Here is a 19,349-nt window from a genome sequence, read left to right on the forward strand (position 1 = left end):
AAGTTGTGCCCCTGCTTCCAAAATGCAGCCTCTTGCTCATCAGAGGCCAATTCCCGGTATCCTGAAGTTCCAAAACCAAATAAGCCTCAGGAGGAGTCTAACCAAAGGGACCTCTTGCTGCCAATGCACCCAGCCTGGGATTCACACAAGACTGCTGGAAAGAAGCCTCTCTCCCTCCCTCTGCTGCACCAGCTGGCACAGAGCTCATAAGACCAGCAGGGCAATGCACTGTGGTTCCTTCATGGTAGTGGTATAGAACAGGGGCCCCAGTCTAATAGTGCCACGAGCAGCGCTCAGTTTGCCTCTTACCGAGGACAAATCACAGCAGAGTCTTGAGCAAGACGTCACGTTTACCGGATCTCCTGCCCCAGCATGTTGCCAGCGTGAGAGAGATGACTCCACTCCATGTGCGCGCGCACACACACACACACACACACACACACACACACACACACACACACACACACACACACACGCTCTCCTCCCCGCTGGCAGAGGCAGCAAGTTACTTCCCACCGATAACTCCGAACAAAGCTGGGAGGCCGGGTTATTCCCACCACAGGGAGCGCCCGGAGCCAGGAGGCGTGGGGAGAGGACTTTGCACAGGCATGGCTGGTGCGGCCGAGTCCCGTGGGCGGTTTATAAATAAGTCATTAATATATTCATTACATTTCATCCTCTGAAAGGCAGGATCCCTCATTAACTCAGGCCTCACAACAAGCCTGCCCAGCAGGGGGTCGGGGCTAAACAGGGCCTTTGAAGGGGATGAATTTAAAGACCAGAGTTTTTCTGGGGGGTGGGGGGAAAGAACTTTATGAGCCGCTGAAAAATTCATTCCCTCTCCTCCCCCCAACCCCGGGCTATGGAATGTATTCCCCAGTGCCAAGTTCACACCGGTCATTTCCCTGCGCTGCCCCCACCACGGCAGGGGCTGCATTTCTAACGGGCCTCCCAACTGGTTTCATTCAGCTTCAGAATTGAAGGGCCTGGGGCCTTTTCAAAGACAGGAAGGTAAGACAACACCCCCCCCCCCCCCCCCCCCCCCCAAGGACACTAAACCAAACCCTCTCCTCTGAACGCTGAGCCTACCCACTGTTGTTCTCAGGCAGCTCAGTGGCCAAGAAACCATTTCGACCGCTTGGATTTTTTTAGCGCATCTCTATCTGCCGTGCTCAGTGCAAATCTACTCCCATGAGAACGCAGCACTTCTGCTGCAGTCTCTGGAGACAAAATGTATATCCTGCCACCATATCCATGGGGCTCCCCACTTCCTGTGGACACACTCAGCCGGGATCCCCAGAGGTGGGCATGGAGGGATAGGTTAAGGCAAGATCCAGAGATCCTAGATAGGGAGGGGACCCACAAATCCAAGATACCCCAGGACAGGGCTACTATCAGACAGTGGTAAGCGCTGCCCTGGGGACTGGGGAACAGGAGGGAGCATTGGCAGAGCAGGGAGCTTGGAGTGCTGCTTTTAGAAAGGGAGGGGGGCTTTGTTGGAGTTGGATCCGGGCCTCATTTAGCCCCGATCCACCTTTGTGGGCAGGCTGTATCTAGAGCAGGGGTGGGCAAACTTTTTGGCCCGAGGGCCACATTGGGATTGCACAACTGTATGGAGGGCTGGATAGGGAAGGCTGTGCCTCCCCAAACAGCCTGGCCCCCTCCCACTTCCCGCCCCTTGACTGCCCCCCTCACAACCTCCCACCCATCCAACCTCCCTGCTCCTTGTCCCCTGACCATCCCCTCCCAGGACCCTCACCCATTACCCAACCTCCCTGCTCCTGGCCCCCTCAACACCCCCTCCTGGGATCCCACCCCCTTATCCAGCCCCCCCTGCTCCCTGTCCCGACTGTCCTCCCAACCCCTATTCACATCCCTGCCCCGACAGGCCCCCCAGGACTCCCACTCCCAACCCTCCCTGTTCCCCATCCCCTGACCGCCCCCCCAAAACTCCACCCCATCCAACTCCCCTCTCCTCCCTGATGGCCCCCCCGGGCCCCCCACTCCCTTACCCAACCCCCCCCCGCTCCCCGCCCCCTTACCAGCAGCAACAGCTCGCAGCCACGAGACCTGGCCAGAGCCAGCTGCACTCCCCATGCTGCCCAGTGGGAGCGGCGGGCCAAAGCGCAGCCCGCATGGCTGCGGGAGAGGGGGAACAGTGGGGGAGGGGCCAGGGACTAGGCTCCCCGGCTGGGAGCTCAGGGGTTGGGCAGGACGGTCCCACGGGCTGGATGTGGTAGTTTGCCCACGTCTGATCTAGAGCCAAGCCAGAGGCTGATTGTACATCAGCCCTTGACTGGCGCTCCAAAACCACTCAGCACTCTCTTAGCCAAAGATTTTAAACTGTGCAGCTCTCTTGGTTTAAGTGTGGGGGAGAGTGGGTGTCTGCCCACCGTGGATCAGATCTCAATGTAAAAACTCTTCTAGACTTAGGGTAAGATCTTCATATGCTCCAAGGTTCCACCGAAAGTCAGTGGGACTTAAACTCCAAAGCTACTTCAGCACAGACAGGGTGAGACTGTACTCATAATAGGAAGCTGGACAGGTCTCTTGGTGAAGGAGGTGCCGATCGCCATTTGCAACAGGCATGGAACGGAGTTGCTGAACTTTTTGTCCTGTGTTTGTTCAGTTCGTTGCACAGTGGGGCCCTGGGCCATGACTGCGGCTCATGGGTTCTGTTGCAATACAAGTAATAAATAGCAACACCTAGATATGAAGGTGTCCTTCACCATAGTATTGAGCGTAACGCTTCACCTGACCAGTGCCAGCAGTCACAAACAAGCTTTTAATCTCAAGAGCGGGGCTTGTTCTCCAGAATGTAGGACAATGGTCTGGAATGACACAGTTTAAGAGAGTAATATGGAAAGCTACAAATGAAGGGGTATCTTCTCTTACAGAACTTTTTCCTCTACCTATAGTCCCACACTTCAACAATCCCAGCAAAAAGTCATCTGTGGCTTCTACTTCCCGGTTCCTGCTAACCACCATCCCCACTGTAGCCATGCTCTCATCTTAGCGTATAGCCTTAGCGCCTTCATGGAGTGACACCATCCACACAACTTGTTAACCTGGGCAACTTACTGCCATAGGTTAGTAGGATTGAAAGGGGGTTGGATTTGTTATATGGATAATGAAGATATCCAGTGACATATGATTTTTTTTTTAATTAACACTATAAACCCTCATGCCGCAGCGCACAAGCCAACCACTCAATGACAGGGCTGGTTAGGGACTCCCCACTATGGGCAGCTCATTCCACCACCACCCATTGTGAAATTTTTAACACCTTCCTCAGAGAGGAAGGATGGACCAGTTAGAACACTAGCTTGGGACTGACTTGGGAGACCCAGGGTTAGTTCCCTGCTCCACCCCAGACTTCCTGTGTGACCTTGGGCAACTCACTTAGGATCAGATTCTTATGAGAATTTAGGCACCCAACTCCCATAGTTATGAGCTAAGTACCCAAACACCTTTAAAAGTCTCCCCCTTAGGCTCTCTGTGCCTCCGTTCCCCATTTGTAAATGGAAGCTAATACTTCCTTACCTCACCGTGCACTGGAGGTGCTCAGATGCTACCAGAAGGGGGACCATATAAGGACCTAAGACTAGACTAGACATCCTCCGAAACACCTGGCACAGGTGGCTGTCAAAGATGGGATGCTGGACCAGTGGTCTGACCCAGTATGGCAATGCCTACGTTCCTAGAATCCTCCTCTGAGGACAGTTCTAGGTTACTTTTTTTTTAAGCTGTTACAATCAAAGACTAAATTTCCTTTCCCCTTAATTCCTGCTACATGTTGACTTGCCATTAAAATATTTGATAAAGAAGCTGTTGCCCATTTTGCACAAGGAACAATCCACTATCTAAAGGTCACCTTCAAACAGGGTCTTTGATCCACCTTTGTGACCACTAGGATTGTTGTTTGTGTTACTAAAAACAGTCTCAGCTCCCCCAAACTCTAAATTCCCTTTAACCATCAAACACAAAGCAAGCCTTAGCATACAAGTTCCCTTTCTTCATACCAGTCAGCCAGCTAAACCGGATGCCGTGCATGCCTTTCAGTTCCTTGTTGTATGCCAAGGAGCATATTGCAGTTGTTCCTGTGATACAGCAACCAACGTATAGGAGGTGCAAGGTGACCATTGTCAGATTCTGTGAAACATGCAGGTTTGTATTGTGTTGCATTTAACAAACAGAATGGCAACATGCTAGAAGGGGCAGAGGTCAGGGTGACCATTCATCCTGATTTGGGGGATTTCCTCACTTGAGCGCTACAGCTACCATCTACACGGCACTGCATCCTAGAGGCCTCATTGAGATTCCCCCCTCCCTCGCCCCCCGTTGTGCTAGGCACTATAAGGGACAGTCCCTACCCCCACAAGAGCTTAGAGTCTAACAAGCTTGATATTCTCAACCTTTGCGTTGCATTAGTGCTCAGTTTTGTGCCTGGAGCCTACCGTACCAAAATGCGTACTAGAGCCAAAGTCTCCTAGATTGACCACACCTGGCTCTTCGCCCACATACTGTATCAGGAAACACCTTGACAGAGAAAGAGGGTGAGGCAATGTCTTTTATTGAACCAACTTTTGCTGGCGAGAGAGAGAGAGAGCTCTTCCACTGTGTAGCTCCAAAGCTTCTCTGTCTCACCAGCAAAAGTTGGTCCAGTAAAAGATGTAACCTCACCTACCTTGTCTCTCGAATATCCTGGGACCGACACTGCTACCACAACACTGCAGGAAAACACCTTTGACAGAAACCCACTATGCCCACAGTGCCCCTTCAAGATCCCTTAAGGTGCAAGATGCTCTGGCTTCTTGCCCTGCACACTAATCTCACTACAATGCCATGCTCTGAGCAGAACGTACCATGACAAAGAACAAACAAGCAGAACAAGTTCCTTCAGAAATACGGTTTGCTTTTGAAACAAGAGATGGGCTCTTCCTCCCAACTCAGATTCCTCCTCCACAGCTGAGGCTCAGGGTTTGACACTGGTTAAGCAATAAATCCCAGCAAAAAAAGAAGGGGCAGCAAGGACTCCAGCACTCATCCTCTGGGCCCATGCCCACACCCTCAGGAGTTCTAGGGCACAGGCAAGAAGAGACTCAACCCTCGGAAAGACTTTCCCATTGCTAAGACTGAAATTCCCACTGACACAACGGTGCAAAGGAAGAGCTGCTGAACCCTCCCCCATCCTCTCAGAAACCCACACAGACTCTTCCTTCCTGAGCACGTCAAACTATCAGCAAGAGACACATGCAAGGACATCTACGTTCCCCACCTCCTTTCTCCCTGCAGAACAGGGCGTCCCTGTGAACCCAGCATCACGGAATCCAGGTGCCGGTCTAAATCAGATCAGTGACACACAATACACTTCACTTTAGGTCCCCACTGTAACCGGCTCTTACCCTTGGAAAGCTGGATGCCTGGGGCCTAGCCAACCCTGATTACTAAGGAGCCACACCTGGGTGTGCATCAGCTGACTTCCCTATCAAGAAGGGCAGGAGGCTGCTGTAAAGTGGGGGGGAAGTTCAGGAAGCTGTGGCAAAGACTGAGGAAAGGCTCCTGCGGGGAGGACCCAGAGACCGGTAGAGTTGCCCCAGTGAGGAGGGCTAGGAGTAGCCTGCTAAAGCAGGAAGGCCCTGAGATACCAGGGGAGTTTGAGGCTGTGCCCAGCTTAAAGATGGAGGGAAGATTTTGGGATTTCAACTTAAACTTGCAGTTAATAAACTAGACCCTACAGGAGGGCTGCTGTTATTGGGATTTGTAAAAGCCTGGTTTGGAATTTATTGAGGAACCAAGAGGGAAAACTGAGGCAAGGGGCCACTTGCAGAGCTGCCCTGAGGCCACCTGAGAGGAGGCCACTCATTTCCAGCAAGCAAGTACCTCTCTCTAACATTGACACTGGATGTCTGTGCCCACATTTAAACCATTTCCCAACACTTAAGACCAGAGAATTTGCAGCCACCTGGTAAGTATCAAGCTCACCCAAGCTACAGATTGGCTTGGGGTAGCACCCAGCATGCTTTCTGATATTATTTTGAAGAGGCCTTTCCTGCACTGAAACTGTGCTAGCAGGTGCTCTGCCGGAGAGCTGGCCCATCACAGTTCTTGAGTCTTTGCTTGACAGCAGTTTTATAACCCAGGTGCAATTCATGAGGTTCAGCCTCCACTTTGCATAGGGCCTTATTAACAGTGGAGTGCAGATGGCTGCTTGAATTACCCACTTGCAGCCTGGCTCTGTACAACACAGAGATGCAAAAGTCGTCTTTGCAACGCGCAGTTGTACTGCAGTTACGAACAATCAGACTGACTTGAGATGCATTTTGTGCTCCTCCACGTCTGCTCTGTGACTGAGGAGAGAGTTTCTTAGCATTCTAGGTAGAGATTTTAGCTTCACCGTTTCTCCCTGCTTCTAGGTTTCAAAAGCCAGGTGGGAAGTCAGCAGCGATTCACCCTCATTCCTAGCCATCCCTCGCATTATATCCTCATGAGAAACTCATTATTCCATTACCTAGGGGATCGCACGTGGTACAGAGAGAGCTGCAGTTTAACACTAGCTTGAGAGATGAAGGTCCCAGGAAGCTGGATGGCTGCTTGAGTTGGCGGTGTTGCTGAAAGCGTCACTACTGTTAAAATCTGCACTCTGACCGCTGTCAAGATGGGGCAAGTACAGTCTGCAGCGGGTCAGGATGCAGCATTAGCAGCTGCCGCCTGGCTCAGAAAGGAACATGTGGTTTTTCAGACACCCACATGTTGCTTCAGCACTTGGCAGGAAGCGCAAATGCTATGAGCAGAAAGTCGAGCACAGCCCACTACTTACAGTTGTGCCTCAAGTCGTTATGCAAGTAGTTGCTCCTATGGTCCAGCCTCTGCTGCAGCCTGAGAGGACACAGTCTCTCTTGACCCTACGCATAAATAGTAGGGCCCAATTTGGGCTCAGTTTAGTCCTTCTGCAAAGAGAACCAGCCCCCCCTCCCCCCCCCCCCCCACACTTCTCCCTGTGGCAGTTTTATTGTTCACTTTGCTGAGTCAGCTCCTGTTACAACAGTTATTATGCAAATAATCGTCTGCCCCCTTGAGAACCTCGGTGGGGAAAGCAGAAGTGCTGGTCCTGCTTAGTAAATGGCTGCAGTCTCAGCTCTGCAAGGCCAGGGACGCTGGACCACTGAACAACTTCCACAGCCTGTCTTCTCTAGTGCTTGAGTTTCAAAGGTGCTGAGGGCCTGCCACTTTCCTTGGCTTCAGAGAGAGTTGGGGGTGGGGAGAGGGGGAAGAGATCAGGCCCCAAGCACCAGGAATAGGACTTGAGAGTTTCTAGTTCTACAGTTTATAGTCCACCCTGGTATTTTTATTGTGTTTATCATATTGATTATGAATCATTCCACTGCCCTTGAGAACTTTGATGGGGGAGACTTTTATCAAGTTGTTACAGCTGCAGGAAATGGAGGGTCAAGTTCAAGGCCATTTGTGTTTATTTAAAGAGCCAGTTCATATAGTTTTTAAAGAGTCCAAAAGGGGATTGGTGACATTTCTGGCCCAGTTGCACTAACAAAGTGTGTGAACCTAAGTTTATAAGCAACGTTGCACCTATGTGCCAAGTTACATACTGGAATAAGCTAACCCTCATGGGCTATGATCACACCAGTGTGACAGCTGGAGTTTCTCCCCTCCCCAACATAAGGCCTGGGGACAAGCCAAGAACATGTTCAGCTCTTCAGGGAGTCTTGCATATCACCTTAGAGTGTCCCAGTTTGGACAAATCTGAGCAGAGGTTTGAGGTAAAATTTTCAAAAGCACCTCAGAGACTTACAAGTCTAAGTTTCATGGACTTTCAGTGAGAAGGGGGCTCCTAAGTCACTTTTGAAAATAGGACTTGCCTTCAAGTGATGGAGGAGCCTTTTTGAAAATGCTATGCTTGTTCTCTTAACCAGCCTGGACTCCCTTTTGAGTTCCCATAGGCTGTGAGGTCTGAACTCTGCCTCAATATTCATCCATTTATAAGATCAGATCTAGGAGCAAGGTCCTGATCACTTGTCCTTAGCAGTCTCATAGCACTTCTCTCAGGACTAAAGATGTATGTCCAGCTCACTGGGGCCAACTCCAATTCGGGTCTCTCTTCCCCCTGTAATTCTGATCCTATGTTCTTCACTTCCTGCCCTAAACTCTTCTTTAGCACCTGTGTATCAGTCAGACAGTGGCTGCCTTTCAGCGGTCAGCAAAGAGGCCCATCAGGAGGACTGGGTGAACACTTGATTTTTTCAGTTCGTTGGCAGTGCCAAGAAATAAAAGTTTGGTTCAGGTCAAACCAAATTTAAAAGATTCCAAAAAATTTCAGCCAGTCAAAAGAGTTCATCTACTATTTGCTGAACAAAATACAGCCAGCTTTATCCACCAAGTCATCTAGTCCTCCCCTAGGCCGATTTTCTAGGCCTTTGTCCAGTCACATTGGGCGTGTCCCAAGCAATGGGGGCTTCTACTATTTCTTTGTAGAATAATCCACTAGCTCTCCTCATTTCCCCCCATATTCATCCTAAATGTTCCTTTTCTAAATGGAATCCTCTTACTCCTGAATATGCCCCCTTCATATCACTCCCTCCTGGATGTTTACACCCTAACACCTGGAGAAACTTTTACATTCAGATGCTACAGACAAGGGGTTCCCAAACTTGGTTTGCGGCTTCTTCAGGGTAAGCCCCTGGTGGGCCACAAAACACTTTATTTACCTGCGCGTCTGCAGGTTCAGCCGCTCACAGCTCCCAGTGGCTGCGATTCGCGGTTCCCGGAGCACCCATTGGCTGCGAATGGCGAACTGCGGCCACTGGGAGCTGCGAGCAGCTGTACCTGCGGATGCTCAGGTAAACAAAGCGTCTCACGGCCCACCAGGGGCTTACCCTGAAGAAGCCGCAAACCAAGTTTGGGAACCCCTGCTAGAGACCATCTGTTGTTGCTGGTCTTACAATACAAGTATAAGCTCCTTGAGGCAGGGATCATCTTTTTGTTCTGTGTTTGTAGAACGCACAATGGGGTCCTGGCCCTGCCCCGAGACTAAATAATACAGTGAGGAGCACCATAGAAATGCCTATTCATAAATATGCAAAGCTTAATCCATAAATACGCAAAGGTTTTTCAAAGTGCTTTCAGATCCAGCTGGAGGGGAGGAACAACCATCAGAAATGTGCTGCAAGAGTCAAGGTAACAGAGCCCTCCCGCTGCTCCACTCCTGCTACCTTAGGGCTCCCTAGACCTTGCACTGCAAACAGCCCCGGTCTGTCTCAGCTCCGAGTTAACACAGGGAGGAATGTTTACTCCATTCCAAGGAGTCATGGCATTGCAGGGGGAGGGGAGCCAGACAAAAGCACAAGTGTGTTTGTGGAAGGGGCTCTCAGAAGCAGAGCCCCCATCTCTGGTCTCTGCTGGCTGAATGCAGCAGGTTTTCCCCCCATTCCCTAGAACAAAGTGAGACGAGTACCAACCAGTCAGTGCATGACAGCTTGCCCTCCTGCCAGAACGAGCCTTGAGCTCATTAAGCAAATAAAGTCAAGTCCAGCCCAATAAAGCAAATAGGACTCTGACACATGCAAATCTGGTGAGCACTACCTGGAGACTCATTATTAACCCTGACAGGACCCAGAGAACTCCCCACCCCCTTGTGCCCCAGAATACTAGCTGACAGGAGACTCTAAGCAGCTGAGAAGTTAGGACAGTTAGCGGATTCTTCTTGATCCAGGGGCTGAGCCTTGAATTGCTTCCCCCTCCACAGCCACAGGGAGATGAGCAATTCAGGCAAGTGCTACCCAGAAATTATAGGAAGAACTCCTTTCTGTGTCCCACCCAACGCCACTTGTATCACATCATGGGGACGCCAGGGGACAGATTTCCAAGAGATCTCAGCTTCCATTTAGGCACCCAACAGAAGTGCAGAGAATTTCAACAGTACTCAGCACCCAGCAGTTCTCATTGTTCTCAATGGGGGGCGCTGGCCTCTCTTGAAAGTCTGGTCCTAGACACAGAGGGTCCTGTGGCACCTTTGAGACTAACAGAAGTACTGGGAGCATAAGCTTTCGTGAGTAAGAACCTCACTTCTTCAGATGAGCTTCCTGGCCTCTGAATGGAGGAGATCACTGGGGAGACTCCCCAGACACACCTGCAGCCAGTCAGTAATCAGCACTGAACAAATGTTGCAAGACTAATACCTTACAGGCCAGATTTTAGCAGAGAGCCTCTAAGCCTCACTGCAGGGAGCTTCCTCCCACCAGCACTGAAAAAAAAAAAAAATATCGCTGCCAGCCTCCAGCTCAGTGTTGATCCTTCACTTCCTCTCATGCAGCTCTCGGAGAAAGAGCTCCTTCGGCAACCTGAAGGGGAATATCCACAAACGGATCTTCACTTTGCTGTCACGTGTCTAGGGTCCCAGAGGCTAGCCAGGTTATCAGTCCCAGCCCAGGTAAGTTAGGATTTCCTGCTACCTGTTGAGAAACACTGACCTTCCGCTACGCTGGATGGGCCATGGCGTCTGTCCCATTTTGCAAGCATGTACTTCCTGTTTTTGGGAAGGAAGAGAAACTGCCTGTGACGTTGTGCAGTCTATATGGTTTTATAAAACCATGATAATAAGTGAATATAACGTAACTAGGATATGCTTCATGCAAAAGGTCCCTTTTAAGGTATCATTACAAAGCTTATAATCTACTGAGTGTGATCATCCTATTTGTATGAATGTACCACTCTTGTATCTAAAACTAGAAGTATAAAATATAACTCTGAGGGCCTATTGTAATTATGTAAAGTGTGGGCCATTAATGATGGTTTGGAATCTTAATGACTCCCATTAACAAGGACCATTGTCTGCAGATGGCTGTGTTTACCTGTTAGTCTTCCTGTATACGTGTGCTGGCAAGTGGGCAATGAAGTCTTGCAGTGACATGTGATCATGTCACTTGAACTGGAATCCATCTTTAACCTGGTGCTTTTCCAGTGAGGAGGGGTGGAAACCCAGAGGGACAAAGGGTTCCCGCCTTATGCAAAAGATATATAAAGGGGTGGAACAGAACGAAGGGAGAGAGGGATCATCGTGAAAAATCCCCTATCACCTGAGCTGCAACAAGAGCTTACCAGGGGAAAGAATTGTGCCCAGGCCTGGAAGGTGTCCAGTCTGAGAAAAAGCTTACTGAAGCATCTCTGAGGGTGAGATTGTCTGTATTTAGTTTGATTAGACATAGAATTGCGCATTTTATTTTATTTTGCTTGGTGACTTATTTTGTTCTGTCTGTTACTACTTGGAACCACTTAAATTCTACTGTCTGTATTTAATAAAATCACTTTTTACTTAGTAATTTACTCAGAGTATGTATTAATACCTGGGGGAGCAAACAACTGTGCATATCTCTCTACCAGTGTTATAGAGGGTGAACAATCTATGAGTTTATCCTGTATAAGCTTTATACCGGGTAAAACGGATTTATCTGGGTTTAGACCCCATTGGGAGTTGGGCATCTGAGTGCTAAAGACAAGCACACTTCTGGGAGCTGTTTTCAGGTAAACTTGCAGCTCTGGGACAAGTGATTCAGACCCTGGGTCTGTGTTGGAGCAGACGGGAGTGTCTGGCTCAGCAAGACAAGGTGCTGGAGTCCTGAGCTGGCAGGGAAAACAGGAGCAGGAGTAGTCTTTGCACATCGGGTGGCAGTTCCCAAGGGGGTTTCTGTGGTCCAATCCATCACACTGCCCTAGTGTGAACTCCCTGCTCCGGGCTTGCATCACATGCCGGAGCCTCTTTTGTCAGCCACCCTGGTGACAGGAGCAGTCTCATTTCCACAAGACACAGCTAGTTCCGAGTGACAGGGCAGAGGAGGAAGAGATACTGCGAGCCCCATGCCCTGAGCTAGTGCCTGATAAAGGAGCCGTATAGTTCTCACCACACTGGCTGTGGAAATGGTCACTGATCAGGGATTCCACCTCCCCCACATACGTTCCCTGTGCCCTGCTAACATCCATCTGCCTCGTGCCATGTAGATCAAGTATCTTGTGGACCCCCCTCTTCTTTCAATGCTGCTGTTTCCATGGAGACCTGAGCTTTCTGAACCACAGCTGGGTGTTACAGTAACTATCTCGTGGCTCAGCGTCGTCTTGACGCTTACACAAGGTTTTCATCCAAGGGCCTCAAAGAGCTATGGATAATTCATCCATACCCAGGCCTTCATGGTATGCTGAGCCACGGGCAGGGAGATCACACAGTGCACAATTATTTGTCTCTTTCCCAGGTAGCGTGAAATGACGGATAAGGAGCCGAGTGGACGCCCCCATCCTGAAACAAGCATCGGGGGGACCTACCAGCTTTGGTCACTCTGCAGGGAAACTAGGCCCTTCCAGAGGTAGGGATTATTAGACACCACCACAGGCCGAGCTGGCTGCCTTTGGAATGGACAGACACGAAGTAATCGCACACTCAAGTTGAATGGGATTCACTCGACGGAAGAGCCATGCCCCCAGATTTTCTTCAACAGGGTACTTTGAGAAAGATAGGGAAATAAGAGACACTTTCTGTAAATGATTGTACAAAACCAGAGACAGCCAGAGAACGGCCCTTAAGCATCGAAGAGAAGAGGATTTAAATATTGCTAGAGAGGCAACTACTGTACTCCCCACAGGGACCCTTGTTTAAAGCACAGCGGCAACTGAGCCCTTCTTACCCTGCACATGGGACACTGAGGCATTACAGTCGAGTAATTACTATCAGAACCTGGCCTTGTACCTGCTCCGCCACCCAACATGTTCAAGGGTATGGTAGAGAACAAGGACAATACACCCCCACATCAAAGAGTCTCTGCTCCGCCCTGATAAGTTCCTATTTTAACTAACTCCAGTTGGCATAATTTGGCAAAACACCTGCTGATGGAATCTGGCAGTGCAAGCAGTTTTTCATTCCTCCCATCATAATTCATTCTGACGTGTGGCTTTAACTGTCTTGGATCTAAAGCCTGAGTTGTGCCTGCATTAAGGAGAGTACAATATGTTTGTCCCAAAGCAAACAGGACTCAGAGCTGTCTAAGGCCCTGGGCACCTTGCCACGATGTAAACATCTTGTTGTCAGGACACTCACCTGATATGGTTGCAACATATTAAAGATCAGTGGTAGGGAATGACAGATTTCTGCCCCCTACAGAAAAGAAAGGCAAACTACATCAGTTTCTTCTTTCTTCCTCTCCCAAGTGGAGAGGGAGGGAGGCAGGGATAGCTCAGTGGTTTGAGCATTGGCCTGCTAAACCCAGGGTTGTGAGCTCAATCCTTGAGGGGGGCCACTTGGGGATCTGGGGCAAAAATCAGTACTTGGTCCTGCTAGTGAAGGCAGGGGGCTGGACTCGATGACCTTTCAAGGTCCATTCCAGTTCTAGGAGATGGGATAGCTCCATTTATAAGTGACATCAAGAGAAGATTCCTCTCATTTTAATGAGGTAAGATGAACAAAAACTTTTACCCCCTGCCCAGTCTGAGGGGAAGTGATTCTCGCTCCCCTCAGAGGGACTGGCAAAAGCCACTTGAGCCCTGTAAGAATCCCATTTGTGGGATATCCAGTAGTACAGAACCTTGCTATCAGCAAGTCTGAGAAGAGCTGTCTGGGCCAAAAGGCCTGAAATTTTCCATCCGTTTGTGCAAAGGACATTTGACACAGTGGGGCAAATGGCCAAAGGGGAACATGTGTTCTGGCTCCAGGCTAAAGTCCAATATGAGGAACAATTAGTAGAACTATCATTCTTCAGCAGTTAACAGCAAGAATGTTAGCTCAGCAAAGGCACCAAAGTCCATCCACTCCCTCCTACCACTGTCTCCAATTATCATCTCCTTAAGAACGCCCTGCTCCTCCTCTCACACCAGCTGTTGTATCCTGTAATTAGGACCTCCCTCCACAGAGTCCAAGTCTAAAGCTCCCAGAACCTCTCTCTAGGCCCCCACCGGTTGTCTTCTAGTATTAAGAAAACCTCTGACAGGTGACCCCCCTGTAGACCATACTTTGAACCTCTAAATGCTCTAGAGCTCTCAAAATAGTGTTAGAGGCCTGACCTTTACAGGTGCTGAAAGCCTTCAACTCACAGAAGTTGAGTGGAGCTTATTTGAGACCACATCTGACCAATATGGTTATATAGCGATAGTTCAACCTTTCACTTTGCTGAGCCATTTTGTCCTATTTATATCCTCAAGTGTTTGATAATTAATCCCTCTCAGCTCTCTTCTTCAGCCTGTGAGAGTGGTGGAGCCAGCCATCTCCCAAGTGTCAATGAACCAGATGTCTCTCCTCACGCCCTTGAATGCCAGTGAGCAATGCACCTGCCATGTCAGCTATAGGATTTTATACCAGGTAAATTTATCCTGATCAGAAAGAGGGACACTGCTTCTTCCAAGAGTTATTTCTTAGATGTTTATTTCTCCATCCCCAGGGAAGATAACCCAGCTTTATTATTTAATGGGATCTATTGAGGAGGTCCACCACAGACTGGTGAAAACATACAGTATTTGTGTAACCCACACTTCTTCTGGGCGGGGGAGAGAAAGAGAAACAAAACCATCTTCTCTACAGTGTTAGCTAACAGCCAGTTGGCTTTTAGCTCATGTTGTAGAGGACCCCAGTTCCATCCCACCTGCTGACGACCAGGGTCTGTCGGCGTTACATTTGCAACAATGTACATATTTTCCATTATGTAAATAAATATTCATTAGGTCATGAAGCCAGGGCATTCATTAGAAGCTACTCCAAGTAGGTAATGGGCAATTATTTTCAGTTCCAGAGTCTCTTCCCCTCCACATCTTCTCTCTACTGTGTTTCCATCTGTATTTCTACTAAAATATTGTCCAAGACAGACATTTCTGAATTGATAAGTTTCCATATTTCAAGACTTGCAGTCAGCATGGATCAAAATTCCCCTCCCCTTTTATTCAGTTTTTATTGTTTCTATGATGGAAGCACCTAGAGGTCTGGCTCCCATCGTTCTAGGCACTGCAAAAACAGAGACAGCCCCTGCCCCAAAGAGTTTACAGTCTAAGCCTTTAGTCAGATGGAGCAGCATAAAGAAACGAGAAGATACTGGTCAGTATGAAAAACTGTGGTCACAGCACACCAGCAGCCTGACCATCGTCGAGGTTTTTTGGGAGTTGTGGTGTTTGGTTTCATTTCTTTAAAAACCTGCATCACAGCAGAGAAGAACTGGGAGGACAACACAGTTCTACCATTTTTCCACCACCTCCTAACTAACCACCAGCCACTGGTTCTTTCTGAGGAGTGCAGCAGGCAGGCATGAAGTCCACAGAGATTTAAGAACTAGATCCTCAGGCCTCAGCTACACACGTGCCCCAAAGTTAAAGGGCCCTAGACACTTACTCTGAGACCCATCTCATCCTGACAGAGGCCCTCATCTCTCTTCCCTCCTCACCAACTAGGAGCTACACAATATGAATGAGAGGGAGAAGCATTCAATCTTATATTGATGCATGCAAACAGTGGAACTTTAGTCCCATAAGCACTGAGAAGGCAATATCCCTCCCCCCATGTGGTTCAACCATGACCCACATCCGTACCTTTAAGAGTAACTATACCATCCTCACTGCAACACTTGAAAAGAAAGTGGATTCTTTTGAGAAGTAACATTATTTCAAACATCCCAACTACAGCAACATGGCAAGATGGAGGCCTGGGGGTTACTAATGAGCAGGCAATGCTTAAAAGAGACAAACAAATGACACTCTTCTGTGAAAAGTAACCATCACAGGTAAAATAAGTAACACATTTAAGAGTATTAATTGTGGGTAGAGAAAGTTTCTACATTTTTCCGGTTTGTTTACTTTGTGCATTTGTACACAATGGGGTCCTGGTCCTTGACTGGAGCTCGTAGGTGCTTCAGAATATTTCCATCAACAACTTTGAATAGTCAGTATCACTGGTTCCCTCATATAAATCAGTTTATTCTGTTTCTGTCACTCTTTCATATGGCTACAGGAGAATTCCTAAAACTTTTGGATGTAGGGAGGGGTTTAAACCTAAAGAAACTAGAGGAAGATATCTGGCCTGGATTCCTCTGCCTCCCTCACTTCTTTCTCCCTCATTTGCCCTTTATTTACATGTCTACCTCTGCTTTCCCAACAGGAGGAGGTGCTTTTAACAAAAAATTGGAAAACAGGATTGTAAAAACTACACAAAGATAGCTTTATGGGCAGATGTAGTACTTGAGATTATTAGTATTATTTAACAGGCTAGATTTCAAGTTGATGGCGTCTCTTTAAAAGGGGCACTCGAGTTAAAGTTTGGGCTAAAATAAAAGTTTGGGAGGTTTTTTTTTTAAACAAACCAACCAACCACAGAATTTATTTTCATGGCAACATGAATGTTAGTATTATCTCACCTCCGCACACCCCAGTCATTTCCCTGCAGCATTTGCAACCCAACTATTGCTTCATTTTGCTAGTGCAAGAGAGAGAACCAGAAAGTGACATTGACTAGCAAGGATAAGCTAAAATAAAATTGACCAGTTTATCAAAGCTGAGAGAAATGCAACAGTCTAGAGTGGATCCTGCATTAAAATCAAACTCCATAGAAATTGTAAAAGTCTTTCACCACCAGTAAGACAGGTCAGGGAACTTTTAAAAACAGAAGACATTTGCCCCTTTAAGGTACGCACTGCTCTTCGCACTACAGTACAGAATGGTACCTGGGTCTCCTTCCAGCACAGGACAGCAGAGACTGCGCCTGGCAGATATGGGGATATAGAGATGCTAGAATCTAACATGGAAATCCCTGGAGTGTGCACAGATGGCACCACCAAGCCACCCAGAGTCCCCCCGCTTCTAAGTTCTCTCCCCCAACAAAAAGCAGCCAGACTCTCCCGCCATGGCAGGTAGGTGCCAGCCCTACATTCAGCTGGCACACAGCAGAAGCGAATGGACTTCCTCACATTTCATAATCAAAGGCGAGGATGGAGTTATCCCCAACCACAAGAACAATCAGCAGAGAGTCTGAATGTGTCAGCGCATTGAGCCATCCTCTGCATGGAAACTCTATAGGGTATTTGGAGGACCACCAAAGTCAGTTACACTCACCCAGACCCTGCCCCCTCTTCCCCCCGCACTGTAACTGGCCCCCTTAGTCCCAAACCTGTCGGAGCTCTTCCCCCTTCTGCCTAAGGCCTGGCCCAGCGCGATCTCCCCGACTCCTTTCTCCCCAATACCTGCGGCTTACTCGCTGCTCTCTCCCCGCCCGCAGTTCGCCATTAGCCCCAAGGGCTCGCCCTCCCCTCCCCGGGAATGACCTAGATTTACCCGCTCCGCAGGGTGGCTCTTCTCCTCCCCGTCTGGCATCTCCGCCTGCTCCCTCGGTGCTTCCTCCCTCGGTGCCTCCTGCGGCTCCTCGTTACTTTTCTCCTCCGGCTTCTCCTGCCCCGCGGCGGGCAGCCCGTGGATCATCTCCTCCCGGCACTGGACGCCCAACTTCCGCAGCTGCTCGTCTGTCTCCGGGTCCACCACCAGCAGGCGCACGGCGCCCAGGGCGGCTCGGATGCGGCTCACCACCTGCTGGTGACTCTCCTTCTCCACGTTCTCGCCGTTCACCTCCACCAGCCGGTCCCCGGCCCGCAGCCCCGACGTCTCGGCTGGGGAGTCAGGCTCCACCAGCCGGATGAACTGGCCCACCTTGCCCTTCTCCCCGTGTAGGTGGAAGCCGTAGCCGTTCGGCCCCTTCTCCAGGCGGCAGAGCCGGGGCAGCAACTGCCGCTCGCTCCCCGCCCCGTCACTCATGTTCCCGGGGGAGGGTGGAAAGAGATCGGCGGCTCCGAGAGGTAGCGATCCCGGGAGCTCGAACCCGCTGCACCCCCGCGAGGATCCGGGCGGATCGCTCCAGCGCCGGCTCTCCGCAGCAGGTGTCCCCGGGGCGGAGTCTCGCACGAGGGGTCCCGCAGGGAGACCGTGCACCAGAAGGGAGACCGCCGCTGCCCGGTACGTAACAAACCAACCGCACCAATCCCCGCCTTGCTCTCTGTCCGCGCGTTCCAGAGCCTGTCACCGCTCTTTATAGCAGGGGGCGGGTCCGAGGGGGCTGCGGGGCGACGCTGGGCCAATCGGAGTTAGGCGGGGGAGGAGCTGAGGAGAGATGACGCTACCCATGAAGCCCGGGAGTGAATCCAAGCCTCGAGAAGGCGGGATTATGCAAATAGGAGGAAATAGCCTCGCTCCACCTTCAACGTCTTGGCTGGCTGCTGAGCCTCCCGCCTGCAAGGAAAGTTCTCCGGAAGCAGAAGTGTCACAAAGTAGCAAGAGTGAAGATTCTGCAGGTCAGGGAACTTCCTTCCATCAGAGACAGGGAGTCTAAGAGGAGCAGGCGCGGGGCAACTTGAGTAACCCTCCCTGCAGCCTCACCATGAGCAGGGTCTGCCCCAGGAGGCAGAATGGAAGTGTTGCTAAGAGCGGCTCGGCTGACTCATTCTCCTTTCTCAATGGCACACCCCAAGCTGCTCACTGACCGCTCACAAGTGACTTTCTCCAAACAGCTTCTGTCGGCATCGGAATCTGTTCAGTACAAGTGGTTCTGGATCTGACTGTGGTGGTGGCCTAGTTGCTTGGGAGTTGGGGGCTTCACATTAGGAACTGGTTGAATTACTCCTTAATTGCAAGTGTAGCCCCCATTTCGGTTTCAGAATGCCCTTGAACAGCTCCTGGTTCCTACTAACCTATTCGTTACTCCAGTTCACAGAATCGTTTCTCTGAGCAACTTTCAGCCCCAGGGGCTGCTCCTGAACTAGCTGCTTTAATTCTGTCTTTGACTAATGACTATCTGAGGTGTAGGCTGTTTCAGTCACATGGCATTGTTTCTGCTCTCTGATTGGATAACTGCGTTTTTTTGAATAGGAGAACAATGAGTAACAGGTATCAGGCATGAATTCCTGGAGAAAGCATCAGCCATGCTTAAATTCATGACATTTGCGGGATCTGTGAACATTTTCATGAACAAAATGACTGACCCAGGAAGCAATCCTGATTTGGCCCAGTGCTGACCCCCAACACACCTCCTCGTCCAGCTAAGGGACACACACAGCTTGTCCTTTGCACCCCAAACCTATGCTATAACACTCCTGCTATTCCTGTCCTCTTAACGGTGTCCTCATTTTGAGATGGCCTAATATCCCTTAGAGATGACTGATGGCACCAAATTCGCTGAAATGGCTGCCTTTGGCAGATTTGAATCTAGGCCTCCAGAAGCAATTGAACTTGTGTATTTACTATAGCAACAGGAATCATATAAGCTGAAACAATATCAGACGCTAGATTCCTTAGTCAAATTAGGTGGAGAGGAGGGGAGAGAAGATGAAATGACACCA

General features: G+C 49.7%; 1 protein-coding gene across 1 annotated transcript in view; it reads right to left on the reverse strand.

Annotated features, from left to right (window-relative positions):
• NHERF1 (NHERF family PDZ scaffold protein 1) overlaps positions 1–18,766 on the reverse strand; it is a 38,584-nt gene extending 19,818 nt beyond the window's left edge. The window contains exon 1 of the mRNA XM_005297442.5: positions 17,299–18,766. Coding sequence (XP_005297499.2) covers positions 17,299–17,772 — 474 coding nt within the window. The 5' untranslated portion in view covers positions 17,773–18,766. The remainder of the gene's footprint in view (positions 1–17,298) is intronic.
• Positions 18,767–19,349: the final 583 nt, after the last annotated feature.

This window comes from Chrysemys picta, chromosome 12, assembly GCF_011386835.1.
Source record: "Chrysemys picta bellii isolate R12L10 chromosome 12, ASM1138683v2, whole genome shotgun sequence".
Lineage (NCBI taxonomy): Eukaryota > Metazoa > Chordata > Testudines > Emydidae > Chrysemys > Chrysemys picta.